The sequence below is a fragment of the Meyerozyma guilliermondii genome, genomic scaffold (genome assembly GCF_000149425.1).
Source record: "Meyerozyma guilliermondii ATCC 6260 scaffold_6 genomic scaffold, whole genome shotgun sequence".
Taxonomy (NCBI): domain Eukaryota; kingdom Fungi; phylum Ascomycota; class Pichiomycetes; order Serinales; family Debaryomycetaceae; genus Meyerozyma; species Meyerozyma guilliermondii.
This window is the reverse complement of record NW_001809795.1, coordinates 526144-552190: the sequence shown is the minus strand read 5'-3', so window position 1 is coordinate 552190 and position 26047 is coordinate 526144. Positions and strand designations below refer to the sequence as shown.

The following is a 26047-nucleotide window of genomic DNA, read 5'->3' as shown; positions in this document are numbered from 1 at the left end:
AGAAAGAATTCAATGTCGAGGTACCAGGACCTGTCGATACCATGTCCAGTAAACCTGTTGACCAACAATACAAGAGCTCCATTTCCTGGTACTTGGGAAATCCTTTGAACGAGTCTTCCCAGTACGATATGTTTAAATGGAAAGTTTTGAGCTCGTTGTTGTGTGACGGTCACAATGCTCCATTTTTCCAGCAATTGATCGAGCTGGAATATGGCGACGATTTCACCATCAATAGTGGCTTGGACGCTACAACTGCATTGCTCACATTCACCGTCGGAGTGTCGAACTTGTCGGTTGCAAAAGCTCACGAATTGCCGCAAAAAGTGGTAGAAATTACCAAGAATCATATACTTCCTGAGTTTGATTCACGAAGATCTTCCTACGAGAATAGAGTGCAAGCATTATTGCATCAGATCGAGCTAGGGTTCAAAAAGCATAAACCTGATTTTGGGTTGGGTTTGCTCCATTCTATCGTGCCCAACTGGGTCAACGGTTTCAATCCAATATCGTCAATTAAAGTGGAAGAGATTCTTAGCCGGTTTAAAAACGAGTACAAGGAATCCGGATTGAAGATGTTCACCGACATGATCGAAAAAACCATACTTAACGATGAAACACCTGTTTTCAAATTTGTGATGGTTCCCGATGCTGAATTTTCCAACAAGTTGACCAAGGACGAGAAACAGCTTCTTGACTCAAAAGTTTCTCAAATGTCGCCAGAAGACAAACAAGCCATTTTTGACCGTGGCTTGAAGTTGGCAGAGAGCCAGCAAGCAGAGCAGGATATCTCAGTGTTACCTTCGCTTACATTAAGAGACATACCCAGATACGGTGAACAATATGCCTTGAGGTTTTCCGAGATTAATCTGAAAAAGTATCAGCAACGAATTGTCGATACGAACGGTTTAACATATGTCACGGCGGCTAAAGACTTATCGTATTTGCCCACCAAGTACTACAAGTACATGCCTATTTTTGCATCGTGTTTAACCAACTTGGCTGGTACGGCGAAAACGTCGATCACCGACTTGGAGACCAGAATACAGCAAACCACCGGCGGAATTTCGTTCTCTTTCAGCAACAAGACAGATCCTTACAATATTATGAAGACCAATTTGAAGTTCGTGCTTTCAGGAATGAGTCTTGCCGACAATACCAAACATGTATACGATCTCTGGCACGAGATTTTGACGTCCACAAAATTCAATGCTGACGACGAAGTTGTGGATAAATTATCGACTCTAGTCAAAAGTATTGGACAGTCTCAAATGAACACAATTGCAGACAGAGGACATTCGTTTGCTGGAAGTTACAGCAGCTCTCAGCTTACACCAACAAAGTACATTTCTGAGCAAACTGGAGGATTAGCCCAGGCAAAGTTTGTCATGGAATTGAATCACAAGTTGGACCAATCTGGCAAACAATACTTGGTAGAAGAATTGCTTCCTATTCTTCGAGACATTCAAGACCATATCTTGAACGGCCATAGTGCAGGAGGAGACTTTGGATTCAATTACAGTGTGGTTGCTGACAAAAATGGTGTTGCCCAGAACGATAGTTTAGTCAAGGAATTCGATGACAAGATTGTTTCGGCGGCATCGAAGAAGAGCCTTGAGAACCAACTTTCCACCATTGACCTCGGCGTGAGAAGCAAAAATTTGTCAACTTTGGTGAACATGCCATTCCAAGTGGGGTACTCCTCGTTGGCCAAACTTGGAGCAGAATACACCAGCAAAGATGGAGCAGCGTTACAAGTTTTGTCACAGCTTTTGACATTCAAGCATTTGCACTCGGTGATCCGGGAATCAAACGGAGCATATGGAGGAGGTTTAATGGCAGATGGGCTCAGTGGAATAATGAATTATTACTCTTATCGTGATCCCAACTGCTTGAAATCGGTGTCAAACTTCCGGGACTCTGGCAAATTTGCATTGACGAAACTAGTTGATTTTGGCAGTGTTGGAGCATGGACAGTAGACGATTTACAAGAGGCCAAATTATCGATTTTCCAGAGTGTCGATGCTCCTTCCAATATTTCCTCGCAAGGCTCGTCCAATTTTATCGAGGGAATCACCGACGACATGAAACAAGAAAGAAGAGAGAATTTTTTGGATACTTCAAGCAGCGACTTGATAGATGTTACTAACAAGTATCTCGTCGATACTGCAGAAGTTGCAACTATCATCGGCGACAATGCCATTCTCCAGGTTGACAGCACCTGGAAAGTTAATGAGATGGGAAAGGGGATGTAAATAGAGAGGAAAATAGACAAGAAAAATAGAAGTAGAACTAAGCATTAGAACTAAGAAAGTAGAACAAAGCACTAATGTCAAAAGAGTGTACGTCATCATTATATTCGCTATGTACATCCAGACGCCTCTATGAGAGCCGAGTCGCACAAATCATACCCTGTGCTTTCTATTATAGTCTTTAGGCACCACTTCGGGAACCCTTCGTTTTTTGTCTTCGGTGAAAAGACAGTGTCTTTTAGCCACCGGGTCGTATAAAATAAGATTAAGCTTCTGCGTGCTACGAGGGATATTAAACCACTTTTCGTAGCCGGTTTTAGCTGCCGAAACAAGCTTGACCATGGTGTGGGTGGTCTTTGCACGGGCCATGGTTGGTGAGAATATTTTCGAGAATTGGAAAGTAGTGCTGGTGCACTGGTGGGAGAGGAAGGGTAATGGAAACGGATATGAAATTGAGATAAGAAGAAGAAAAAAAACAGAAAGCAGAAAGCAGGAAGCACAGAAAAGAAGAAAACGGAGATTCCTTTTGCTAGTTTCCACTTGTTTTCTTTTTTTTTTTCTTTTAATTTTCATTCCCTACATCTCTCATTTTTCATCTGCCTCACTCTTCCTTCCTGTACCTGCGCGTCGCGACTAATTGACACGCAGTTTTCAGATCAACGTCACCAAACATGTACTGGTTCTATTTAGTGTCACTTTTCGTATCGTTTGCTGCCGCATTGCATCTCGACGTCAAGGCAGAATCCAAACCACAGCCAGTGTGTGTTAGAGACTTTGTACAAGAAGGCCAATTGGTAGTGGTCAATATCAAAACTAATGGACGGGTTGGAGACGGACAGGTTTTGGACATGAAAATCGTGGATTCTTTGGGAAACGAGCACAGATCCAAGAAAGACTTGGCGGGAACCGTCAAGGTGGCGTTCACAAGCGCCTACAGTGCCGCTTTTGATGTGTGTTTCACCAACCACCAGGAGAGAAAATGGTCGCGTCACACGGAATTGTCAAGGGAAATAGAGTTGGAAATCGAATCGGGGGCTGCTGCCAGAGACTGGAATGCCGTCCAGGCCGCTGAGAAGTTGAAGCCTGCAGAAGTGGAGTTGAAAAAAGTCGAGGAAATGACGAAGGAAATCGCCGCACAACTTCAGTACTTGAAGGTCAGAGAGGCCACTATGAGAGACACAAACGAGTCCACCAATTCTAGAGTCAAGTACTTTTCCATCTTGGTGATCATCTCGCTCGTAGGCTTCGGAACATGGCAGATTCTGTACTTGAGACACTACTTCAAGGTCAAGCATATTATTTAAATAGGAAACCTGCTACGAAAAATATCTCCATACTTTACAAATGGTAATTCGTCCTTTTGGCAAGCCTGCCTCCACAGTTTTGCACTTACGGCGTCAGCTTGCTCTACACCTTCACACAAATGCTGCAAAAAATCGCCATGTTGAGAATTCAGTTGCAACTCGGTAAATGCCATGTCTAGTAACCAACCAAGCAAAAAAGTCGCCTTGCACCACGCTTCCTCTAACCCACCATTACTGCCGCTCTCCTGAACAATCATCTCATACAAAGCTTTTTGGCCAATTATCGACACCATTTCTTGAGCAAATTGAACTTCCCATGGAAACTGCGAAGCGCCTGGTCTGACATCCAAATCGATACCATAGCGACCTGTGAGTGTATCCACAAGCTCGCGAGCAAGTTCCATCATCATACGACTGCAGTGATTGGCTGGAACTTGAAAAATGGACATTTCATTTGAAATCAATGAAGCCTCGAAGAACAGCTTAAAGTACCTGTAGCTGAACTTACAGAGCCGTTTCGCCATTTCTTGTACTAGAATTCTGGTAACAAGATCGTAGTCTTGAGGATCCACTTCACTCAGACCCAAGAAAGCATCGCCTTTATCAAAAAATAACCCATTGTAGTATACAAGCGACAAGATCTCAAACCTCAAACTCATAGATTCAACCATATCATTTGAGGAATCACACCTATCACTTTGTTTAGGGCACGGAATATTACTTTTCCTGATCAAATGTCGATCACTTGCGTACGGGCTCGTGGGTATTTTTTGCTCTTCTATTCCATAGAAAACCACCGAGGTTATTCGCTTGTACCATTCTTCTTTATCTCCCGAAACCTGGGTCATTAGTGCCCTCAAAATGAACAAAGATGGGTCTTCCAAAGCAGATATTATCTCGTTCTGCTTCGACTCACTGCTGTAGAAAAACATATGTACAAGCTCGTTGTGGTTACCTCTTCCGTCGTTCATGAGCAGATCAATGACATTGACAAAGTTAATCGTCACCACCCGCCATAAAACCAGCAAAAACCTACTGTATCCCTGGTACAAGTCATGGAAGCAAGACAGTTCTATGGATTTTTCTTGGACAGTCGAAGACTTTGAGCAGCAATAAAACGTCCACTCCATCAAGCTCCACAAGTTATAAGGACTTGACTTGGAAGGACATACAGCAGTGGTTATAACAGGCTCATTAAAGATCCTCATATCTGCTGGAATGTAACTCTTTTTCTTGAAGTTTCTACTGCGTGGTTTCTTACTTGGAGAAACCACAATGCTTCGCTTCTTATGTTCATCGACCACTGCTGAAAGTAAGAGCTCTTCTTCTGAGTCACTAACAAACTCAAATTGGTTTATGGTTCGTTTTGTTGAGGTAAAGTCTGCCATTACATTCATTAGCGTGGAATACACAGCTTGGTAGATCTGGGGTTTATCAGTGTAAGTGGACGACACAATTCCACACAATCTCCGTAGTATAAGTTCGGCTCGCTGATTATAACTTGCAACTGGATGAGATATTATTTGTCTGGGTTGATGTAAAGCATTTTGCAACATTCTTGTGATATCGTTTCCCTCAGCACGAGAGAAAATGGCTGGGAGTCGGCAACTGAGAGTAAGAAGTACTCGAATAACATTTTCAGTGGGAACCACGATTTCTTCTACGAGCAGTTCCTCCGTTTCCGTAAGCAAAAAATCAATGGTTTGGGGGTCCAGAACATCGATGGCAGCGCCAAAGTCTCCCAAGGTTGATTCTATCGTGTGGGCATATTGCTGGTTGGGACTCAAGTGCATGCGTGGAACCAAGTGAGTCAATAAACGCGTGACTTAGCAGAATAAACAAAAAGCTAAGTTGTTTAAATGTTGATGGAAGGTTTCAATTTGGGTCCTTGAGCATTGAATAGTATTTTCTACAGGATTGAACTCAGCTTATAAGCATTTAGACAAAGTATGGCTTTTGTTTAAATGATCCCACTTTTAGTTCACTTTTGGTCTTCTAGTCTTTAGTTCTTTAGTTATTTTAGTGTTTTAGTCTTTTAGTCTTCTAGTCTTTAGTGCACTATTTTTCTTTTTGATCTCATTTATTTTCGCATCATGAGCGTGACTGTAAGTAGCTGCAAACAACTCAAACTCAATAACTAACCCAGTTTTATACTGCTACGGGCGACCTAGATATAGCTCTTTCACTCGAGGATACACAGCAATCAAACCATGTCGAAAACTTTCTTCGTCATTGTGGTTCTGGTAACTATAACGCAAACTGTATAGTTCGGTACATTCCCCAATTTATTCTTCAATGTGGAGATTCTACAAATACAGGCCGAGTATCCGAGCCTGCTGACCCTAAGAATGCTTTTACTGGGCCCAAAAAGAGCAATTGGAAATCGCAAACTATAAGTATTGAACGAGGTACGATCATGGCTATCAACCATAAAGAGCATATTGTGGGCTCACAATTCTTTATAGTTCTATCCGACAAATACGAAAAGGTATTGGGTGACAGAAACCAATACACACCCATTGGAAAAATTACGGGAAGTCTTGAGGCACTAGACAAAGTGGAAGCGAGCGCTGGACTAGACAGTGAGAACTTGAAAAAGAATGGTAAGATTAAAGGACACTGGAAGGAGGAACCATGGATAAAAAGGGTGGAAATACGGTCCAATCCATATGCATGAGTTTATTGCTAGTCGAACTCTCCCAAGTTTCCGAGGATCTCGGCGAAGTCTCGAATGGTTATACTGGTGCCAGATTTGGGTTTGTCCAAGTAAAAGCTTGTGGGGCTCCCGTCTTCTTTTGTAGAGCAGCAGCTCAACATACTGATCAAGAACGAGTCTCCAAGAGGTCCATGCAGCCCCAGGTCCAAGTTCATATGTTCTTTGATAGCCTGAAGATGAGGAAGAGTCAACCGAAAAGTTTCAGGATTTGAGCCAGGAGCTCCAACTTCTACAAATAGTTTCCAGCTGGCTAGAATGTGCGAATGGTTGTTACGGAACTTGATAAGAGTGCTTGTGTTTCGTATGAGTTTATCGATGTCTACCACATCGAGTAGCTGGTCTGGATTTGAGGATATGGTCAACGTATACGCAATGAGCATTTGGTACGTGATCCACTCGTTGGTGTTCCCTACGTCGATTCCTCGACCATCAATGTGGGAATAGTAGTATTCAATGCATTCTGAAATATCGGTGAAATAGCAACTTGGAATGCTGAGCTCATGAAAAAAATTTGGGAGAGTTTTGAGGTGGAAGTCGTCTCCATCCGTATGCTCAGCGTACGCTTCGAGGATTTCGTCCTCGATATCTTCACGAACCTTGGGAAACTGCTGTGATTTACCGTCTCGTCGAGCCATCTTGTGGGGTAGTTTCGCACTGAAATTTGATTATCGCGAAAAAATGAATTGAAATTGATTTTCTATTGAACCTGGTGTACCATGGCCCGAGTATCTGTTACCACAACTCTCGTGGAAGTGACCGACCAATTGGACGACACACCATGTCGAGTCTTCTTTAAAAACGAGCTTGAACAGCCTTCGGGAAGCTTCAAATTGAGAGGAATCGGCCATCTTATCAGCAAACAGTTGGCCCAAAAAGAGCCCGGAAAAACTAAAGTTCACGTTTATTCGTCTTCCGGAGGCAACGCCGGGCTAGCAGCAGCGTATGCCAGCAGAGAACTCGGCGTTCCGTGCACGGTTGTTCTTCCAAAGTGGTCGCTGGCTGTTGTTGGAAATCTTGAAAAATTGGGGGCCACGGTAATCATGTTTGGAGAGCATTGGGGCATTGCTGACGACCATTTGCGGAATGTAATCATGAAAAGTGCACCAAGCGATGTCCAGACCGTCTATGTACACCCATTTGACAATCCTGTGATCTGGGATGGCCATGCTACTTTGGTTGACGAAATCAAAAGTCAATTGCGTCCCAATGATGCCAAAGCCATAAAAGGAGTTGTGTGCAGTGTTGGCGGTGGTGGTCTTTACAATGGAGTTGTAGAAGGCTTGAAACGTAATAAAATGGACGAAACTTCTGTTCTTGCAATTGAGACGTTCCAGACCCCCACATTTTCCAGTGCAGTTGAGGAAGGAAAAGTGGTGAATTTGCCCACTATTAAGACCACAACCACGTCGTTGGCATCTCCATACTTGTCTCAACAGTCCCTTGAAAATTATAGAGAGGGAAAAACTGTGGTTAAAATGGTGGACGACTCGGAAGCCAAATCGGCTGCGGAAAAGTACCACAAATTGTTTGGGAAAAAGGTAGAAGCTTCTTGTGGAGCAGCATTGACTGCTGTGCTCGACAGCAAGGTGTTTCTCAAAGATTTAGGAAACTTGACCAAGGACGATATTGTGGTGGTTGTAGTGTGCGGAGGCATAGTTGGTCTCGGGATGGATTAGACAGATATGAGAAGAGATAGACAAAAGAGATGATAAGAAAAATGAGAAGAGATATGAGAAAAGGAATATGAGCAAAGACAATTATGAGTATAGAAAGTTGAAGATAGAAGTGAGAAAAGACTAGTAGATATTCGTTGTAGTAGGAAGTGAAAATATGATAGAGAATGAGGAGATGAGCAGATCTAAATTCATGCAAAGATAAGTATGGGAAAGTACGGTAGACATGGGTGAGAGAATATGAAATCTATGAGTTTGTAGTATAAAGTGAAATAAGAGCAAGGTTGCATGTATTCAATTTGCAGCCGAAAAAAATATGTGATCGAATTGAATTACAGGATCAAGAACCAATGGTGAATGAGCAACTTCCGTTAATTTCAAGTATCAACCTACTCTTATACTCTTTTTTCATATCTCCTCCTATATTCTGAATTCGCTTTTTCTTCGCTTTCTCGCACTGCTCTTGCTATCTCTCCGCGAAAATCATATGTAATCTCCGCACTCTTCTTTTCCAGTTACACTACACCCTACCACTTTCACACTCCATGGCACCCAATACCTGGCTTCCCTTGTGGAACTCTACTCAAGAACCTCCTACAACCACTCTACAAGAACCAGAACCAATAAAAAGTCGACTGAACCAAAATACACCACCTCGTTCTCTTCTGTTATCACCACAAAAATCCACTAATGGCAATAGAAAAAGACACTTTTCCGCTGGTTCGAGTGCCATGCAACCGCCAAAAGCAAAGAATTTGGAGATTCCATCTCGTAGCTGGTTATGGGGAGGAAGGTTGAAAATGAAGACCGAGGACGACCATGACGACACATCAAACGGCAACGACGAAGTCCAAGACTACGAAAATGAGGATATGGACGACGAAGAAGGAGACTATGAAGAAGAGGAAGAGGAGGAGGATTACAGTAACGAGGTTGATGAAAGAGCAGTGAAGAAGAAACGAGGCTGGAGTTTCTGGAGCAACCAGAACACAGTCGAGAGTTCCCAGGACCAAAAGGACAACAGGGAAAGAGAAAACAAGGACGAGAAAACCGATAAAGAGAAGGACAAAAAGCGTGATGTTTCAAATACTCTTCTTACGACGGCTTCGCTTCCTACAAAGCAGGATCTTTTGGCGAACGACCAGAAACAACAGGACGGTGAAGTGGACGACGCTGTGCTCTATAAACCTCATGACCTGGCGCTGCAGTTCAACAAGATCAACACTCACAAGAACGAAAACCTCCGCGAGAACCTTATCGTTCCAAACTGGAATCTGTGTCTTCCGCTGCAAAATTCGTCTCTGAGTTCCACCACCGGGATTGCACTGTCACTTTTCGGTTCTGCTTCTACTGCAAACCAGAACCAGCAACAAAATCAAAAACTAGACCTTCGGAGTTGGCGCCAAGTATTGAACCAGCTTCTGAACAGACTTGGTTTCAGCTCTCAGTCTCTCGTGGGAGTAGTTGGAAGTGCCGACAGAGAAGATGGCGTGGAAAGTGAAGACTCTGCCGAAGGAGGTGCACACGCAGAAATCAGCGAATCCGACCAGGTTGAGCGAGAAGTCAATCTCTTGTATGAAAAAACCTATAGACTTTACGGCCGCAGCCTTGCAAAATTGCCAAATAGAAAGAGAGCGTGCCTTCCCAACTACAACAAGTACTACACGGCCGACGGCCACACCCAGGATCTGGAGCAGCACAATTACCTGTACAATCCAGAGCAGGGAGTCACCATCAGCAATGATCCTATGGGGAATCTCTTGATTAACCACAAGCCTAATAGCGACCAAAAAAGCGGAACATTTCAGTCTAATATCGTTACCCAGAAAGCAGGTCCGCTACGCAAAATCAAGAAGATTCTTATAATAGGAATCCATGGTTTTTTTCCCACCAGAATGATCAGACCAATTATTGGTGCACCCAAGGGAACGTCTCTCAAGTTTGCAAATGAAGCCGAAAAGGCAATGATCCGTTACTGTATGGAAAACAACATGATCTCGGATGACGAAACAAATAGCATTTCGATTCAAAAAATCGCCCTTGAAAAGGAGGGAAAGATATTCGACCGAGTCCAGTTTTTCACTGACATTTTGACCCAATGGCAGCGAGAAATCAACGATGCCGACTTCATCTTTGTTGCCTCACACTCGCAAGGCTGTGTGGTTTCGATCATCCTTCTTGCTCGTCTCATCAAGTTGGGAATCTTGAAAGATGCCATCAAAAAGCGCATTGGTCTTTTGGGAATGGCAGGCATCAACAACGGTCCGTTTTATGGGGTGGACAAATCTTTCTTCATGAAAGCATACTCGGCTATCGAGCACGACTCGCTCATGGAGCTCTTTGAATTGACAAAGTTCACCAGTGAGCAGTCGTTGGCGTATAAAGAATCGATGCAAATTATCATCAATGCCAATGTCAAGTTGACATTTATTGGCTCCATCAATGATCAGCTTGTGCCCATGTACTCTGCTGTTGCGTCGCATGTGTTTCACCCCAACATCTACCGTGCTTGTTACATTGACCATGCATCGCTGACTCCTCCGTTCATCTCGAAATTGGTGTCGCTTTGTTGTCACCTTCTGAACATTGGTTTTTTTGACAATAATGTACTCAAGGAGCTCAGTCCGATTCTTGCGGGACCCTTGACGGGCGGCGGTCATTCCAAGATCTACAATGATGGAAAAGTGTACGATTTGGGCATCAAATTTGCTCTCGACACCGATGACATTGTAATTCCTCCAACGTCTTCTTCTCATATGATAGCCGAACTGGCCAATTCGAATCACGAGGGCTTGTCGGAGGGCTCATTGGTGAAAGGTGTGGGTGGCTATGACTCTTTGGATGCAGCCGCAAGTGCGGACGAAGTGCACAAATTGCCGTTTACGAACCAGGTTTACATCAAAGAGTACAACGTTAGTAAGGTGGGCACCAACCCATTTATACTCCCGTGGTGCCTCAGGGGACTTCTCTTCAACATTGAGAAGAACTGGCCAAATAACAATAAGCTTCTACTGGTTGATAATGGAAGGGATGTGGGGAAAAATGGCTACGATGAAATCAATGAATTGTATGAATTGTTCGAGCTGTGGAAACCAGAAACAAAATTATTGAAGGACTTGAAGTTTCGACTCAATGGCTTGCGGGCGAGCAAGTTGTAAGTTTTTAGCTACTTCAACTAGGTAGAATGCGAATATATTCATTCCTTCCTGCGAGGCAGGCTGAAGCGCTGAAATACGCGCGAATTATCAACACTTGATACATGGCTCAGATCCAAGGTGTGGAGTGTGGGGTGTTTTCCAATCCTCCCAACGGCGTGGGAATCAACACTTATGTCGATATGCACCACACCATTCATAAGGAAACTCCAGAACCGCTAACTCCTTCAGACACGAATTCGGTGATGTCTATAAAATCAATCGTGACTCCACTGCAAGATTTACCAGAAGAAAAACAACCAAATGGCGGGATATCGATCGAAAACAAGGAAGACTTGGTGTCGATTCTCAAGGATTTGGTCCAAGTGGATCTTTCTATGACCAGTTTACGGACAAAAATCGACGTTATTGATGGTGAAAAAATCCAAAACATACTCAATACTTTGGAAGAATATGATCCCGAAGCCACAACGGTGGAAGAGCGCCAGAGCATCGAGAAGCTTGCCACATCGAACCACACTCTCAAGGAAATCCGCCAGGAACATCCATTTAGAGACGACGTTGCGGTGGACAGATTGAGCACCGAGTTCAATCCGTTTCTTCGTCGTATAAAATTTAAGAATAACCTTGATCGTTTGTTGTACATTTCACAGTGGTACACGTCTAGCGAGTTCAACGCAGGAAAAAAGCCAGACGGCGAAATTGAAGACGAAGCGCCTACGGACGGAAGGAGATTACGGCCACGAAGAAAGACGAAACAGGTTTCTCCTGAGCCTGAAAAAATAGAAGAGGAAAAGCCACGAACCAAGAGAAGACGAACCAAAGCGACTGTGAAAGACGAGACTCCAGAGTCGAAAGATTCGGGAGACAAGTATAATCCATTTGATCCTGAAAATATATTGGAAGATACCTTTCTTCCACTCCACGGCAGACATGCATTTGCAGATTCCATATACATAGACGCTCCTTCTCTTCCACCTCTTGTGACAAACGTGGAACCAAAATTAGGTGTTTCTGTCGATACCTCTGCAAGCAATTTGATCACACAGCACACCAAGCATTACAAGAATTTGCCCAGTTCGTTCCCTACACTTTTCATAACCAATAGCGATGGCCAAGAAGTGGCCAATGTGAACAATAGAATCCGTATTCGGTTCTTGCTATATCCAATGCACTGCGAAGAGTATGTTCTTGCACAACCCAAAAGTAACCAGCTTGACCCCGTCGACGAAATCATCAAATTCTTCCAAGTCAACTACGGTTTGTACTTTTCAGGATCTACAAAAATCAGGAATATAATTGTCACCAACTATTGCCAGAAATTGCGGGAAGCAGTCGACGACGATGACTTGGCTTCATTTGTGACAATCATAGACAAGTGGAACCAGTTGGTGCTTCACCTCTCGCCCAACCCTTCTTTCTGGTCCGACATCAACCCCGAGATTAGAATGTACACCAAAAAAATCGAGGAAAAGTTTTCTGAATCCGATCTAAAAATCAACATTTTCCATACAGAGATAGCCAAGCTCGTTGCAAAACACCAAGGCGATAAACAAGACAAAAACCAAACAAATGAAACAAACGACAACGACCATACTGTCATTCCTGGCTCCAATGGCAGTGTATTGGCTGGTGATTCCATTTCAAGATACAAGCGAGATTTCTTTTGCCAACTCGCTTCGAACCAAAAGATATCTCGTTACGCATTGCACCAAATACTTTCCAGAGTTTACGCACGAGTTGTTTCTATATCTTCAAACAAACTTCGCTACTATAAAGCCTTCACTGCTGAAGTTTACGGCGAGTTGCTTCCGTGTTTTACAAGCGAGGTGCTCACCAAAGTTGGAATGAAACCTCATCACAAATTCTACGACTTGGGTTCTGGAGTCGGTAATACTACTCTTCAAGCTGCACTTGAATTTGGAGCCGCTTTAAGCGGTGGTTGTGAACTAATGGCCCACGCATCCAAACTTACACTTGAACAATCCAATATGGTGCAACGAAACTTGAGTGTTTTTGGGCTCAAACAGCTAAATCTTGAATGGGCGCTTCTGCAAAGCTTTGCTGATAATGAACAGGTACGCCGAACAGTCATTGATTGTGACATATTGATAGTTAACAATTACTTGTTTGACGCAGAACTCAATTACAAAGTGGGAAAATTACTATACGGATTGCGTCCTGGGTCAAAGATCGTGAGTCTCCGAAATTTCATTAGTCCCCGATATAAGGCTAGCTTCGACGACACAGTCTTTGATTATCTTCAGGTGGAAAAACACGAGATGGAACATAACATGTCGGTAAGCTGGACTGCTAACAAGGTGCCATACTACATTTCGGTTGTACAAAAGGAAGTTTGTAAACAATACCTCTAGATATATACATTATCATTGACAATTAAACCTTTTTTCTCTTGTCAGGACCCGCAGTTACCTCCCTGGAACGTTTGTTTCCATTGGCTGTTCCATTCCCAGAAGGTTCTACCGAGCCGACTCGCGAACTACTATTGGAGTTGCTGAGCTTTCCTTTCTTTCTCAAATTTGCCGGTCCTTCAAGTTCCCTCGTTATGGCAAGAAGAAGCGTGTTCACTCTCCTTCCCAACTCTTGCGGAGTACGGGATCTGATATACCAATCAAATTTGAACAAATCGCTCTTTGCTATTTCTTCCTTGATTCTATCCGCCAAGTTTTCACTGAAAAGACCAATTTTATGAACACAGTACAAGATGAACCGGTCTTCAAGTTTCGAGTAAATTCGCTTGGAGTTGTTAGGGGGATATTGGATTTTGAGGTCCTCCAAGGGATCATCCAACGGGTCAAGCTTGAGATTGAGCAATCTCCATTGGTTCAGCAATTTTGCAAACTTCTTTTCACTGCTTTCAATCTGCGAAATATACTTTTCGTATCCGTCAATTAACGAATACGACTCCCAAAACTTTTTCAGGTATCTCTCGACATCCTCGGGCGTCTTGCTGCCCAAAGTTTGTGCGATCTTGTCATATGAAGTTCTTCCATACTTCGCTGAAGCATGTATAAAGTTTGTGAAATCACGACGGGTCCAATTGTGAAAGCTCTGCTCCAACAATTTATTCTTCAACTCGACTTCTTCCTCAGTTAGTGGTACCACATTGTCAATCTTTTCCTGCTCCATTCTCCGCTTCTCTTCGCGTGACAACCCATCCTTTTTGAACTCATCTGCTAAAAACTCTTCATCGCTATCGCCAAATTCGTCTAGACTGAAACGGTAGCCAATTTCCTTCTTGAAAGAAAGCTGCTCTCTTTCCAACAACTCCTTCAAACCTTCAGGAAAGAACTGGTGATCTTGCACATTATAGACTTTTGGAGCTCTGACTTTGGTATTAGTGAGAGATTTTCCATTACCTTTCTGGGTGGTTTTCAACATATCCTTGTAGTAACTGTCGATAGAATACGTCTGTTCTTTTCTTTCTCGCTTGGATGGGTTGATCCAGGTTAGTCCCAATCCATTAGAATGATCTTTCTTTGCAAAATTCTGGCCATTCCATGTGTACGCAGATGAGTCCGAAGTGAAATTTTGCAAATCATCCAAGCCCAAAGTGTTAAATTTAGCATTCAAATTCGCCGTCTTTTCAGCACCCCTTCGTAAGACCGCTTCGATGTCATCGTCTAACAAAGAAGAGCCGCTCTGAGACTCGAAAACTTTCTGGGCACCATGCTGGATCATACCGAGCAAATCATCCTTGGAGTTCCCTATGGCATTAGCATTGGTTACTTGTCGACCTTGTTGGATAACCAATTGATCCAATCTTAGCTTTTGCGCGGCTCTCTCCAAAACCTTTTCTTCGATTGCATTTTCTGTCACAAATCGATACACATGAACCTGCTTCTTTTGACCGATTCTGTGGGCTCTGTCCATGGCTTGCAAATCAGCTTGGGGATTCCAATCAGAGTCGTAAAGAATCACAATGTCCGCGCTTGTTAAATTGATTCCAAGACCACCGGCTCTGGTCGTCAATAGAAAAATGAACTTGTCCAGGTCGGGAGCATTGTACAGATCAATGGCTTCAATTCTGTCTTCATGTGCAGTGGAGCCGTCGATACGACAATATTCGTAGTCACGTAGGTAGCAGTAATCCTCGAGAATGTCTAGTAAACGTGACATCTGAGAAAAAATTAACACACGAGAGCCTTGTTCACGAAACTTTTTCAACATTTTGTCTAATATTATCATTTTGCCAGAATTGTACGCCAAGTGTTCGTCGGTAGTATATGGTGGGCCAGGTTCTGCTCCATCGAATAAATATGGATGGTTGCAACATTTTCTCAACTGCATCACTATATTGAGAAGTCTTGTTTTACCTTCTCTTTTACCTACAACGCCATTGACTGCATCGATGTCTTTTTCCAAGAGTTTTTTGTACCATCGAATTTGCATTTCTGTCATTCCACAGTAGACGTTGGTTTCTATTTTGGGAAGCAACGAAGTTTCCACGTCCGATTTTACACGCCGAAGAAGAAATGGACTCAACACTTTGTGCAACTGCTGGACAACTTTGTCTTGGTTACCTTCTTCCTTCGAGCCCTGGCTTTCGAACCATTCGTCGAACACCTCGGAGTCGCCGAAAACATCAGGAAGGAGAAAATTGAGCAAAGCCCAGAGTTCGTGGAGATTATTTTGGAGGGGAGTACCGGTTATGAGGAGCCTATTTTTCGAGTAAAACAACCGGATGATTTGCGACAACGAACTGTCTTCGTTCTTTATTCGATGAGCCTCGTCCACCACAATATACTGCCATCTGAACTTCTTGAGCTGGGACTTTTCACGCATCACCATTTCAAACGAGGTGATTAAAACGTCGAAATCCGCCTGCAAAAGGCAATTTTTGATGAATTCCGCCCGGTCGTCTTTGTTTCCCTGTAGAACCACCGCCTTGACTTCTGGGGTCCACCGGGCGAACTCTCGTCTCCAGTTGTCCAAAGTCGACTTGGGCACAATTATAATGAAGGGGCCGTCGATATTTTTGATGTAGCGAAGATACCCGAGAAATGCAATCGTTTGAAGAGTTTTTCCCAACCCCATTTCGTCGGCGAGTATGCCGCTGAGTCGGTTTTCGTACAAGGAGATGAGCCAGTTCAACCCCTGGATCTGGTACTCACGCAAGGTTCCGTCCTTGATATACAGCGGGGATTCCGTGATGATGGTCAGATGGGACTCGTCGTCGTCAATATGTTCTTCATCTTCCAACAATTCGGCGTCTTCTTCTTTTTCAGTTTTGCGTCTCCGCTGTTTCTTCTTTTTGTTAGGCTGTTCAAACTCGATTTGCGAGTCGATCTGCTTGACGAGTTTCTTGAATTTGGGATCTTTGGAGGCGTTGATATCAATAAAGTGGCGAAAAAGGTCGGTAAGTCCTAAAAGATATTTGAACCGTTTGGTGCTGTCGTCCACATCGTTGGCTTTGGCCACCTTGGGGTCAGCCGATAGTATGTAGCGGTCGATGCGTTGCTGTCGTGACTCTTTGGGCATAGTAGAGTGTAGGTGAGGTTTGGGAGTTGTATGTTGCTAAGAAATTCAGGTATATGGGCGCGGGTAACGGCGACGATGGATCCATACGCGCGGAGATGGGATGGCAGATGCAGTAATCGATAGGGGGTCCTGCGCCGCAGTGGGTGCGAAAAGCAGGTGGAAAAAATGTTTGCTTATGGTCTATAAATTATAAGGGTCGCGTTTATGATTCGGAATTACTTTTGATATAAATTAATTTGATCATTTTTATGGGGTTCGTTTTTTATCTTGTGGCTCAGTTTGTACAATGAAGTTTGATTTCGGCTTAACGGAGCACTGTTAATTTGAAGAGTCTTACAACACTAGAATAAAGATTTGAATAATTTTGCCACAGATTGCAAAGGGTTCTGCGGTTTCTGAATCTTCGAGGTTTTCCTTGCAACTTAGGCTGAACAGTCTAGCAACGAAATCTATGCACGAAGTGGTCCTTTATACGAGAAGCGTTTATGAAATGTTGAATACAGAATACGGACTAGCTGACCTGATACGGAAAAGCTGAACCGACTCTAGAGGCAATCTCCTTGTCCAAGTGAGCTTTCTTAGGAGCCAATGGTCCATCGCATTACTGAAAAGGCGGCAAGTAATGTCACCTGTATTTGACCCTTAACTTTGCGGTGATACTCGAATTGTGGCACTTCATATTTGCCTTTACTACGTCTTCATAACAGCCTCAAAGAACCTATATGAATGATTTGTCGTGTACAACTCGCGTACTTTCTGCCTGAGCTCGCGGCTAGCTTGCCTTTTGTTTCGGCGTGGCGCTAAAATGTCCGATTTCATGCTTTTGTCGCAGATGTTTAGCTGGAGATTCCCCTCTTTGGGACCCTTTCCTATTGATGTTGAACCCCTGGAACCCTTTTCTTATTAATGATGAATGAGCTTCTCCAGCTTCTCAGAAGTGTGGCGCAACTGCTTACACACTTTCCCGTAAGCCCAATGTTCGACATTCGAGACCGGGCTAGAGGAGTCTGATATTCTCGGGTCCTCCACTGACTCTCTTGGAGAGCCATCTGGACCAGTCATGTGCTCTAACCGAGACGTAGTTTGTTTACCCCGAAAAAGTGGAGCACGTCAGATCTTCAGCCGCATTCTATTATTAGCACTATGCATTTTCATTACGCAAACAAGTCTTTGATGTGCCTATTTGCCACTGGGTCTTACATTCTGAACTTACTTGGTTACTGCCAAAACTTGCTGGCACATTACTACGCGACGTATATCGAAAGATGTACAGAACTGTGTCAAAAGCATTGTCTTTGTTCTCAATTAAAAAGTGCTCACGTGCTAGCATTCATTATTTTTTTTTTGGAGATTTACGAAAGGTACCAAGCGTTATCTCCATGAGGGTTTTGTGCCCTTCTTCAAATGGCTGAAGCCGTGTTGTCATTATAATAGGGGAAAATTCCCTCAACAGTTGTGGCAAATGTCATTTCTTTCATATGTTGGAAGACAAAAAGTGCGCATTTTGGTACTTCTTGTTGTGGTTGGTCTTGTGTTCTATTCGCTTAAAAATGCCTTCTCTCTCGGAAATGAATTTTTAAGCGAAGGAAGCGCCATACCAAAAGCCCCTTCACCTTTAAACTCATTGTGGCCAAACAACTTACATGTAGAGAATGACTATTGGTCAAGCGTATTCCAATTGTTCTCCGAAAACCGACCAAAAATCCCCAATTTGGAGTCCAGTGAACTTATTCGTTACACGGAAAAATCGAAGCAGGTGAAAGGAAAAACCCGCGCAGCTTTATTGTCGAGAGCGGTGATTTCGGACAATACTCTCAAGGAACTTCAAACAAAGCATCAGCAGGTTTTGCGGGATCTTCCTGTACAATCGTTATGGAAGACTTACCGGAAAGGTTCCAAGGGCATAGTAATGGTTGGAGGAGGACGCTTTTCGTGGCTCTCCTACTTGTCCATTCAAGAGCTTCGAGCAACTGGTCTGAACATTCCCGTAGAAATAATGCTTCCTTCTTTTGAAGATTTTGAGAAAGAAACAGACTTTTGTGTCAAGGTCTTGCCCAAAATTAATGCCCGTTGCCGGATAATTCCTGAAATTCTCGGTCCCACGGTAATGAAGAATTGGTCCTCTGAGTTGGCATCCTACCAACTAAAATCGTTGGCCATGATAGCATCGTCCTTTCAGCATATTCTTTTGCTTGATTCTGATAATATGGCAATACAAAAGCCAGACGACGTATTTGAAAGCAAGCTTTATCAAGAATGTGGTATGATAACCTGGCCGGATTATTGGAAACGAACAATTTCACCACACTATTACGATATCGCAGGAATCAAGGTTAATGAGCACCTCCGTGTCTGGTACAATCGAATGCCACTTCATGTTGTTGGAACTTCCAATGTCGATGATGTCAACTCCGTTCCTTATCATGATCTCGAAGGGACGGTACCAAACCCTTCTACAGAATCTGGCCAGTTGTTCATCAACAAGGAACTGCACGCCCACACATTGATGCTATCATTGTACTATAATGTCTTTGGACCTCACTTGTATTATAAATTGTTCTCCTTGGGTGAGCCTGGAGAGGGTGACAAAGATACATTTTTAGCTGCTGCTGTTGCAGCAAACCAGTCGTTTTATCAGGTAAAGTCGCTAATAAGGACATATGGTTACTTTGATAAAAATGGCGAATTTCGTGGCGTGGCAATGGGACAGAAAAGTCCATTAATTGATCACAGGAAATACAAGGCTAACTTTATCGATGTGCCATATCCTACTAAACCAAAATCTTTTAAGGAACAAGCCAAGCATATTGACGACGTCATGGGAAAAGAGTTCGACACCCATGATGTTGAGTCGGTGATGTTTTTGCATTGCAACTTTCCGAAGCTTGACCCTTTGGATCTCTGGAGTCGGGACGAATTATATGACAAGGATGCCAAAAAGCTTCGGTATAGGTTGTTCAATGGATTAAGTTACATCAGACCTGGGGAAAAGGAAGGAAAGGACGACAAGAAAGTCGATTTTGAGTTAGACCAATGGTCTCGGATTCACAGAATTTTATGCGAAGAAAGAATTGAGTTTCCTCATCTTAAAGACCAAAACATGGAAGAGCTTTGCACATTTGCCAAAAACCAAATTGACTGGCTTTCGGGTAGCGGTGAAAAATTAGGACGACTGATGTAATCCATGTCTGAATCTTCCGTGAGATCTCATGTTATCGAGCGCATGAATTATGAACTCAATACCAGGCGAAATTTTTATCATCCTATGCGCACATCCGGTAGCAGATTGTGTAACGGGACCCAAATAGAAGAACACGTTCTTCACATTGCTATATCTACCACAGTTATGACCTATGTCTTATATATTATATGCTACATGTATCAGAGGCTGTGTATCACGAGCATGGTGTGAACAAGAGAGAGAAGAACGGAACAGAGTGGACATTGCGAGCTGAACTTTCTTGAGTCTTAGGCAAGTATAGGTTGCCAAGAACCAATTGGTTAGGTAAACAGAAGAAGGCGAAGACAGTGCTGAATTGGTGGATGTATTATTCTAATATTGTTTGGGTCTCTTTTGGTACTCATCTGCTTTGTTCTTCTGGTACATCTTTTTCTTCTTCTTGTTCTCCTTTTCTTCTTCTGTATCTCTACTCCACAACATTGCCCTCCATCACCCCCCAGTCCACCTTCGTGTACCCGTGCTCTCCCATCCACTCATTGCATTGGCGGAACACATGCAGATCAAACCATCCTCTGCTGGCCGAAAGCGGAGAAGGGTGTACACTCTTAATCACGATATATTTGTTGGAGTCTGCCAATTGCTTGTTGAACATCAGCACTCGTTTCTGGGCCGGGGAGCCCCATGCCATTATTGCAATGCCATTATTTGGTGTTTTTGCACAGTACTCGATTGCAACCCGCAAAACCTCCTCGGTGAATTTCTCCCATCCCTGGCCAGCGTGGCTGTTGGCCTTGTGGCTCTCCACCGTGAGCACAGCATTGAGCATGAGCACCCCGTTCTTGGCCCATTTGGTCAAGTTGCCGCCTCCAGGCTTGCCGGCACTAGCCAACGTTTTGTAGTCGGGAACTTCAAACGAGGGGAAATCTAACTTGAGTGCCTTGTATATGTTCAAAAGCAGCGGGGGAGGACGCGTGGGTTCGAGGACTGAAAAGGCTAGCCCATGGGCCTGGTTGTGATTATGGTATGGATCCTGGCCCATTATTATACATTTGACGGTAGGAAGTGGAGTGTAATGTGACCAAGAATAAACTTGTGACGACGGCGGAAAAATGGTTTTGCCCACTTGCTTGGCAAGAAACCGTTTCAAGTTGAGAAAGTATGGCTGGGTGATTGTTTTGTGAAGAAAAGCGAGCCATGAAACATGGAGATTGGCTATTTCAAGTGCAAGAAGTGATTTTTGTTCTTCCGAAAGCAGTGCCACCCATTCTTCTTTGTTGAAGTTATGCTGGGAGCAAAACTTGGAGTAGTCTGGGTCATCAGAAACATCGTGAGTGGAATTTGGAGTTTGTTGAGAAGGCTTGGGAAGTGGTGATTTTTGGGTTTGGGGTAGTTTGGATGAAGTTGAAACGGTTCTTATCGTTTCCAGTGACCGGAAGAAGTCAGTGATGGTCTTGGGTTTCTTGGAAACAACACTTGCGCCCTGAACTGCTGCCCGCTTCAACGTCGTCATCTTGACCTTTTACGCGTAAATCGCGAAGTTGAAATATAAGCTGGTGTACGGATGTTCAACATGAGCCAAAGGTGCTACAGAATTTGCAGCAATTGAACTAAAATAGTCTTGCAAATGCATAGGGGTACTCGTGGTCTTTTCTCAAGACAATGGACGTCAAGCAGCTAAAAAGTAGAAAAATTGCAACAGCAGTGACTGAAATTAACGTCGCTCGCATATTTTCACTGTGAATAAATCGTGTAGATTTTACCTTATAACGGCCAAGAAAAATCAATAATAGCGTAGCAGATGCTAGTGCAAGGTAGTTTGCTGCTACTATCAAAGTTTCAATTCCAAATTGGTAGTGGCTGCCGCCCGAAATGTATATGAATTGTCGGTCGTCGTTCTGAGCGACAAAGGGCACTTTTTGCAGCGTTGTATAGTGATATCCAGACGTGAATAGTAGCACTGCAACTATAGCCAAAATGGAGTATACCGGCTTTTTTCCAGCGTTTTTGAAAGCTCGTGGACCCCGTTTTTTCACAATGAGAATGAGCGCAAATGTGATTGCAAAATTGCGAACAAAATAGTACATTCCCCCGTCCGCCGCTTCCACATGGATGGGTTTCAGGATCGTCTCTGCGAGCCATTGCGCCATGGCCATGACTTGGGTATTTTCGTTGGCAATTGGAAGCTTAAACTCCAAGTGCGGTTGCTTCAAGATGTACAACTTGTCTTCCCACGACTCATTATCGGCTTCCAAGTTGCCTATACGATGCGAAGGTGGCACAAGCCATATATGGGGGATCTCTGACAACCCAAGCAGGTCGAAAATATCGATATTTGTACGATCCACAATATCGACTTTGGCTATGAAAACCAGATCACTGGCAAAATGGTCCCGGAAATACGACCTAGACACCTTAGCGACTATGTTTTCAAGCAACAAGCACAATTCACACTCGTGGCGGGGGTCTGTAGACGTTAATATGAGTAAAGTGTAGTACGACCTAGGACCGCTGAAAAGTGAAAGATCAGAGTTAGTCGCTTCTATGATAAAATTAGGCGAGTTGAGTGCACTCTCGCGTAGCGACAGTACCACGGTAGCACCCACGAACGCCATTGAGGCGCAGAAAAGCGCCAATGCTCGGAACACTAGCATGATTCTGTGGCTACGAGAAATTGAAACTTGAGATTTGACATATACTGCGGTGTATGGATGTGAAATATGGAGAGTCATAGTCTATGTAGTTTCGTCGACGAAATCTTGGCGTTCGTCTTGGTTGATGATGAGAAAGCCCAGTGTTACGGTCAAGGCTCCGAGCAAGTATAGCAAGTCGACATTGAAGCCCTTTACGAGCCAATCTCCAATCATGGCGAGAGGAATAGTCATTGAAAGTCCAACAGTAACGGTAAGTGGAGACGTTAAAAGCACGGCCCGGCACCAGCAGAAGTCGCTGACAAAAGTTATGAAGGCATTGACCAAGAGGAGAACAACAACATGTTTAGAAGGAGGAAGTTCGAAAGTTTCAATGCCGGTGAAATGGAAGAAGATAACGAATGGCCAGAGTGTAACAAGACAAAAAAGTCCAACGAACCCAAAAAAGAGGTGAGTATCGAGAGTTCTTTCCTGACCCGACAGCCGCGCCATGGTTTTGAATTTCAACAAAATGGTGTAGATTCCATAGATGAGGGCACCCAACAACGCTAGTGCGTTTCCCCAAAGAACCAAGAGTCCGGTGGTGGGGGTGTTGGGAACCAGGTCTGATGTCAGCGCATCCAACTTTGTGACGATGGTTACGCCGACAAAACTTAGCACTATACCAAGTACTTTCAGTCTGTTGATGCGTTCGATCGAGTACAAAAAGCCGATTATAAGCGTGAAAAATGACGATGTCGTCGACAAGATGGTCTGAGAAGCAACAGAGGTGTACGACAACGACGCATTGGTGACGAGATTGGCACCAAACCACAAGGAGATGAATTGTAGAGAAAGCTTGACGGTCTCGTATTCTGAGATTTGTTCAGTTTTTGCAGCTTCTGGAACTACCATTCCAGCCAAATTTTCGTTGCTGCCGTAGTCTTCGTGCACGGTGCTCAGCACTTGCTGGTGGCCCGCAGACTGGTATTTAACTCGTGATATCAACTCAAAAAGTGATATTTTTTCCGACCTCAAATACGGCACAAGATAGAAGATAAAGCAGCTGGTGTTGATGAAGGTGATCAAAAACGGCTTTCGGTAGATATTCAGCTCAAAAAGATCACTGACAAGAAACAGTGATAGCACCCAAAATATCACCACCGATGTGAGGTTGAGAAGTCCCAACACCCATTTTTGTGCAGCAGAAAGATCTCTCTCCGGAGAAATAATCGAGCCCCATAATCTTTGTAGCGGGTTCATATCTGTGTGTGAGTTTTGTGATTTCAACTTCGAAATTGGTGGGGAAAATTGGAAAATTAAAATGTGAAAAATATGCCAAAACTATGGATCAACGAGCTAGGGACGGTTTGTTCCTGTATGGTACCTTTTGGCACCTAAATATAATTCTACGATCTTCAAGGAACGAAAAAAACGCCCGCAATACCCCTGGTGCTCTATAAAGTGTGCAAGTAACTCCCACTGACTCGTCCTTTCTTGTGACTCTTGACGTTATCAATGGTGGTTGGCGGCGGAACGCGGTGCGTCGGTGCACGGGTGCGAGGTCCGGCACGAAAAATAGAGATAACGCAAGTATTCTCGTGTGTGATTGTTTGTTGAATTTGTTTATTTTTGCAGATTTTTTGGTGACAACTTCTTGTGGATTTCCCATTTTCACGCACCTAGAACCCGATTCAACATCCGGAGCTGGTCATGGAGTCCGAACCACTCAATGGACGTCGCCAATCTCACACCTTCTTGGACACTCCGATCGGGTCTTTCAAGGGTCCCAATTCGCTCCACAACTTTGCCAGTTCGTTCACAAGAGCACAGAACTTCGTAGCCTCCAAGATCGACAATGATATCCACAAAAAAAGATCTTTTTTTGTTTCGCTGCCTGGAGAACATGGCGATTTAGACGACGAAACTTATGATGCGGAACTCATGATGCCGTCTCGTCGAGGTGAACGCCTCAGTACGGTGATCCAGGACTTGCCCTTGCGAAACCAGCTGTTTATGTCTGCTTACGAGTCGGCTTTGCTGCCAAATAATGATGTTTTTTACCAGGATGAAATTCTTTCAGCGCTTAACACGACAAGAACTCGCCATTCCTCGTCATACACAAGCAGCGGAATCCCCATCCACGGCGACGCCAGTGACACTGTTCGAAAGCTCATGCCTGCAAAGTCGTTTGCCAGCTTGCGGTCTTCGTTTTCCATTGCTACGACGGCATCGCATTTCAATCTCAAGAAAATCGAAGATCGAGATGGAAACGTGGTCACAGTGGTTGCGGGACAGTCGACCGCTCCGCAAACGATCTTCAACTCCATCAACGTGCTCATAGGCGTGGGTCTCTTGGCACTTCCTGTGGGCATTCTTAAGGCGGGCTGGGTAATAGGAGTGCCTCTTTTGGCTCTTTGCGGAACTCTCACTTACTGGCTGGCAACTCTCCTCTCCAAGTCTATGGATACCGATGCAACCATCATGACCTATGCTGATTTGGGCTTTGCATCCTACGGATCTATGGCAAAGTTGCTCATTTCTGTCATTTTTTCCGTCGACTTGATAGGCGCTGGGGTGGCTTTGATTGTGTTGCTCTCGGACTCGATCTATGCCCTCGTCGGAAATGATGAAACTGGATGGACCACAACCCGGTTCAAGCTACTCAGCTTCTTTGTGTTGACTCCATTCACATTTCTACCACTCTCGGTGTTGTCTGTTTTTTCACTCTTTGGAATAATGGCTACCATCTCCATTACGCTTCTAGTGCTTGCTTGTGGCTTCTTGAAACCAACAGCACCGGGATCCTTAGTATCCATAATGCCGACTAATATGTGGCCGCAATCGATCCCCGATTTACTTTTGGCAATTGGTATTCTCATGGCTCCCTTTGGAGGCCACGCAATCTTTCCAAACTTGAAAAGTGACATGAGACACCCCTATCGGTTTACTGAAACCCTCAAAAAAACCTACAGCATTACCTTGATTACAGACCTTAGTATGGGCATCATTGGCTTTTTGATGTTTGGTAGTAAGTGCAGTAACGAAATTACGAACAACTTGTTGACCACAGCAGGTTATCCTTCATGGTGCTATCCTGTGCTCAGTGGCTTGATCTGCCTCATACCGTTGGCGAAAACCCCGTTGAATGCAAAACCTATAATATCCACTTTAGACTCGCTTTTATCATTGCATGCACTTGAAGATACGCCAGCATTTCTTGGAACGTTGAAACTAATGGGCAGATTTCTCGTCCGCATTGGTGTCAACGCCTTATTTGTCGGATTGGCTATACTCTTTCCAGAATTCGACCGTGTGATCGGTATACTTGGAGCATCAATTTGCTTCCTTGTTTGCGTTATTTTGCCTGGACTTTTCTACCTCAAACTCTGCCGGGACACCACATCAGCTTCAGAGAGGTTTGCAGTGTGGACAGCCATCGCTGTGTGTTCAATTGCAGGGATTGTGGGAACCTGGGCCGTCTTCGTTTTCTAACCGGCAGAAAGAAAAAGGCTATAAAAGGAAAAGGCTAAAGTGTAAAAATTCATTTGAAAGGCCGAAACTCCAAAATTCATTTAATTGCTATAGAATTCACTTGCTAAGAACCTTGCTTGTTCTTTCTTACCTTGCTATATCTTGC

The 26047-nt window shown here is 43.9% G+C and overlaps 14 protein-coding genes across 14 annotated transcripts, besides 1 other annotated feature; 7 read left to right on the top strand and 7 right to left on the bottom strand. All coding sequences in view use genetic code 12, as the record gives it.

The window, feature by feature from the left end:
• Window positions 1-41: 41 nt before the first annotated feature.
• CYM1 (Cym1p) lies at window positions 42-2252 on the top strand (the record flags this gene model as incomplete). The annotated part of the gene is made up of 1 exon (XM_001482905.1): window positions 42-2252. One exon carries the CDS (start codon window positions 42-44, stop codon window positions 2250-2252), a length of 2211 nt encoding a protein of 736 aa, XP_001482955.2.
• Window positions 2253-2920: 668 nt separating this feature from the next.
• Window positions 2921-3553, top strand: ERV25 (Erv25p; the record flags this gene model as incomplete). The annotated part of the gene is made up of 1 exon (XM_001482904.1): window positions 2921-3553. The coding sequence occupies one exon, from the start codon at window positions 2921-2923 to the stop codon at window positions 3551-3553; it is 633 nt and encodes a 210-aa protein (XP_001482954.2).
• PGUG_04908 (uncharacterized protein) lies at window positions 3550-5346 on the bottom strand (the record flags this gene model as incomplete). Its single annotated transcript, XM_001482903.1, has 1 exon — window positions 3550-5346. One exon carries the CDS (start codon window positions 5344-5346, stop codon window positions 3550-3552), a length of 1797 nt encoding a protein of 598 aa, XP_001482953.2.
• Window position 5290, bottom strand, in PGUG_04908: a sequence uncertainty (Possible assembly error: High quality discrepancy detected during assembly).
• Window positions 5347-6238: 892 nt separating the features above from the next.
• On the bottom strand, window positions 6239-6904 carry PGUG_04907 (uncharacterized protein; the record flags this gene model as incomplete). Its single annotated transcript, XM_001482902.1, has 1 exon — window positions 6239-6904. The coding sequence occupies one exon, from the start codon at window positions 6902-6904 to the stop codon at window positions 6239-6241; it is 666 nt and encodes a 221-aa protein (XP_001482952.2).
• An 81-nt stretch (window positions 6905-6985) lies between these two features.
• Window positions 6986-7945, top strand: PGUG_04906 (L-serine/L-threonine ammonia-lyase; the record flags this gene model as incomplete). The annotated part of the gene is made up of 1 exon (XM_001482901.1): window positions 6986-7945. One exon carries the CDS (start codon window positions 6986-6988, stop codon window positions 7943-7945), a length of 960 nt encoding a protein of 319 aa, XP_001482951.2.
• A 542-nt stretch (window positions 7946-8487) lies between these two features.
• On the top strand, window positions 8488-11100 carry PGUG_04905 (uncharacterized protein; the record flags this gene model as incomplete). Its single annotated transcript, XM_001482900.1, has 1 exon — window positions 8488-11100. One exon carries the CDS (start codon window positions 8488-8490, stop codon window positions 11098-11100), a length of 2613 nt encoding a protein of 870 aa, XP_001482950.2.
• Window positions 11101-11201: 101 nt separating this feature from the next.
• DOT1 (histone methyltransferase) lies at window positions 11202-13472 on the top strand (the record flags this gene model as incomplete). Its single annotated transcript, XM_001482899.1, has 1 exon — window positions 11202-13472. The coding sequence occupies one exon, from the start codon at window positions 11202-11204 to the stop codon at window positions 13470-13472; it is 2271 nt and encodes a 756-aa protein (XP_001482949.2).
• Window positions 11294-12055, bottom strand: PGUG_04904 (uncharacterized protein; the record flags this gene model as incomplete). The annotated part of the gene is made up of 1 exon (XM_001482898.1): window positions 11294-12055. One exon carries the CDS (start codon window positions 12053-12055, stop codon window positions 11294-11296), a length of 762 nt encoding a protein of 253 aa, XP_001482948.2.
• Window positions 13473-13494: 22 nt separating the features above from the next.
• On the bottom strand, window positions 13495-16599 carry ISW2 (DNA translocase; the record flags this gene model as incomplete). Its single annotated transcript, XM_001482897.1, has 1 exon — window positions 13495-16599. One exon carries the CDS (start codon window positions 16597-16599, stop codon window positions 13495-13497), a length of 3105 nt encoding a protein of 1034 aa, XP_001482947.2.
• Window positions 16600-18061: 1462 nt separating this feature from the next.
• PGUG_04901 (alpha-mannosyltransferase) lies at window positions 18062-19780 on the top strand (the record flags this gene model as incomplete). The annotated part of the gene is made up of 1 exon (XM_001482896.1): window positions 18062-19780. The coding sequence occupies one exon, from the start codon at window positions 18062-18064 to the stop codon at window positions 19778-19780; it is 1719 nt and encodes a 572-aa protein (XP_001482946.2).
• A 466-nt stretch (window positions 19781-20246) lies between these two features.
• On the bottom strand, window positions 20247-21290 carry PGUG_04900 (uracil-DNA glycosylase; the record flags this gene model as incomplete). The annotated part of the gene is made up of 1 exon (XM_001482895.1): window positions 20247-21290. One exon carries the CDS (start codon window positions 21288-21290, stop codon window positions 20247-20249), a length of 1044 nt encoding a protein of 347 aa, XP_001482945.2.
• Window positions 21291-21387: 97 nt separating this feature from the next.
• Window positions 21388-22509, bottom strand: PGUG_04899 (dolichyl-diphosphooligosaccharide--protein glycotransferase; the record flags this gene model as incomplete). The annotated part of the gene is made up of 1 exon (XM_001482894.1): window positions 21388-22509. One exon carries the CDS (start codon window positions 22507-22509, stop codon window positions 21388-21390), a length of 1122 nt encoding a protein of 373 aa, XP_001482944.2.
• Window positions 22510-22512: 3 nt separating this feature from the next.
• Window positions 22513-23670, bottom strand: PGUG_04898 (uncharacterized protein; the record flags this gene model as incomplete). Its single annotated transcript, XM_001482893.1, has 1 exon — window positions 22513-23670. One exon carries the CDS (start codon window positions 23668-23670, stop codon window positions 22513-22515), a length of 1158 nt encoding a protein of 385 aa, XP_001482943.2.
• A 450-nt stretch (window positions 23671-24120) lies between these two features.
• On the top strand, window positions 24121-25902 carry PGUG_04897 (uncharacterized protein; the record flags this gene model as incomplete). The annotated part of the gene is made up of 1 exon (XM_001482892.1): window positions 24121-25902. One exon carries the CDS (start codon window positions 24121-24123, stop codon window positions 25900-25902), a length of 1782 nt encoding a protein of 593 aa, XP_001482942.2.
• Window positions 25903-26047: the final 145 nt, after the last annotated feature.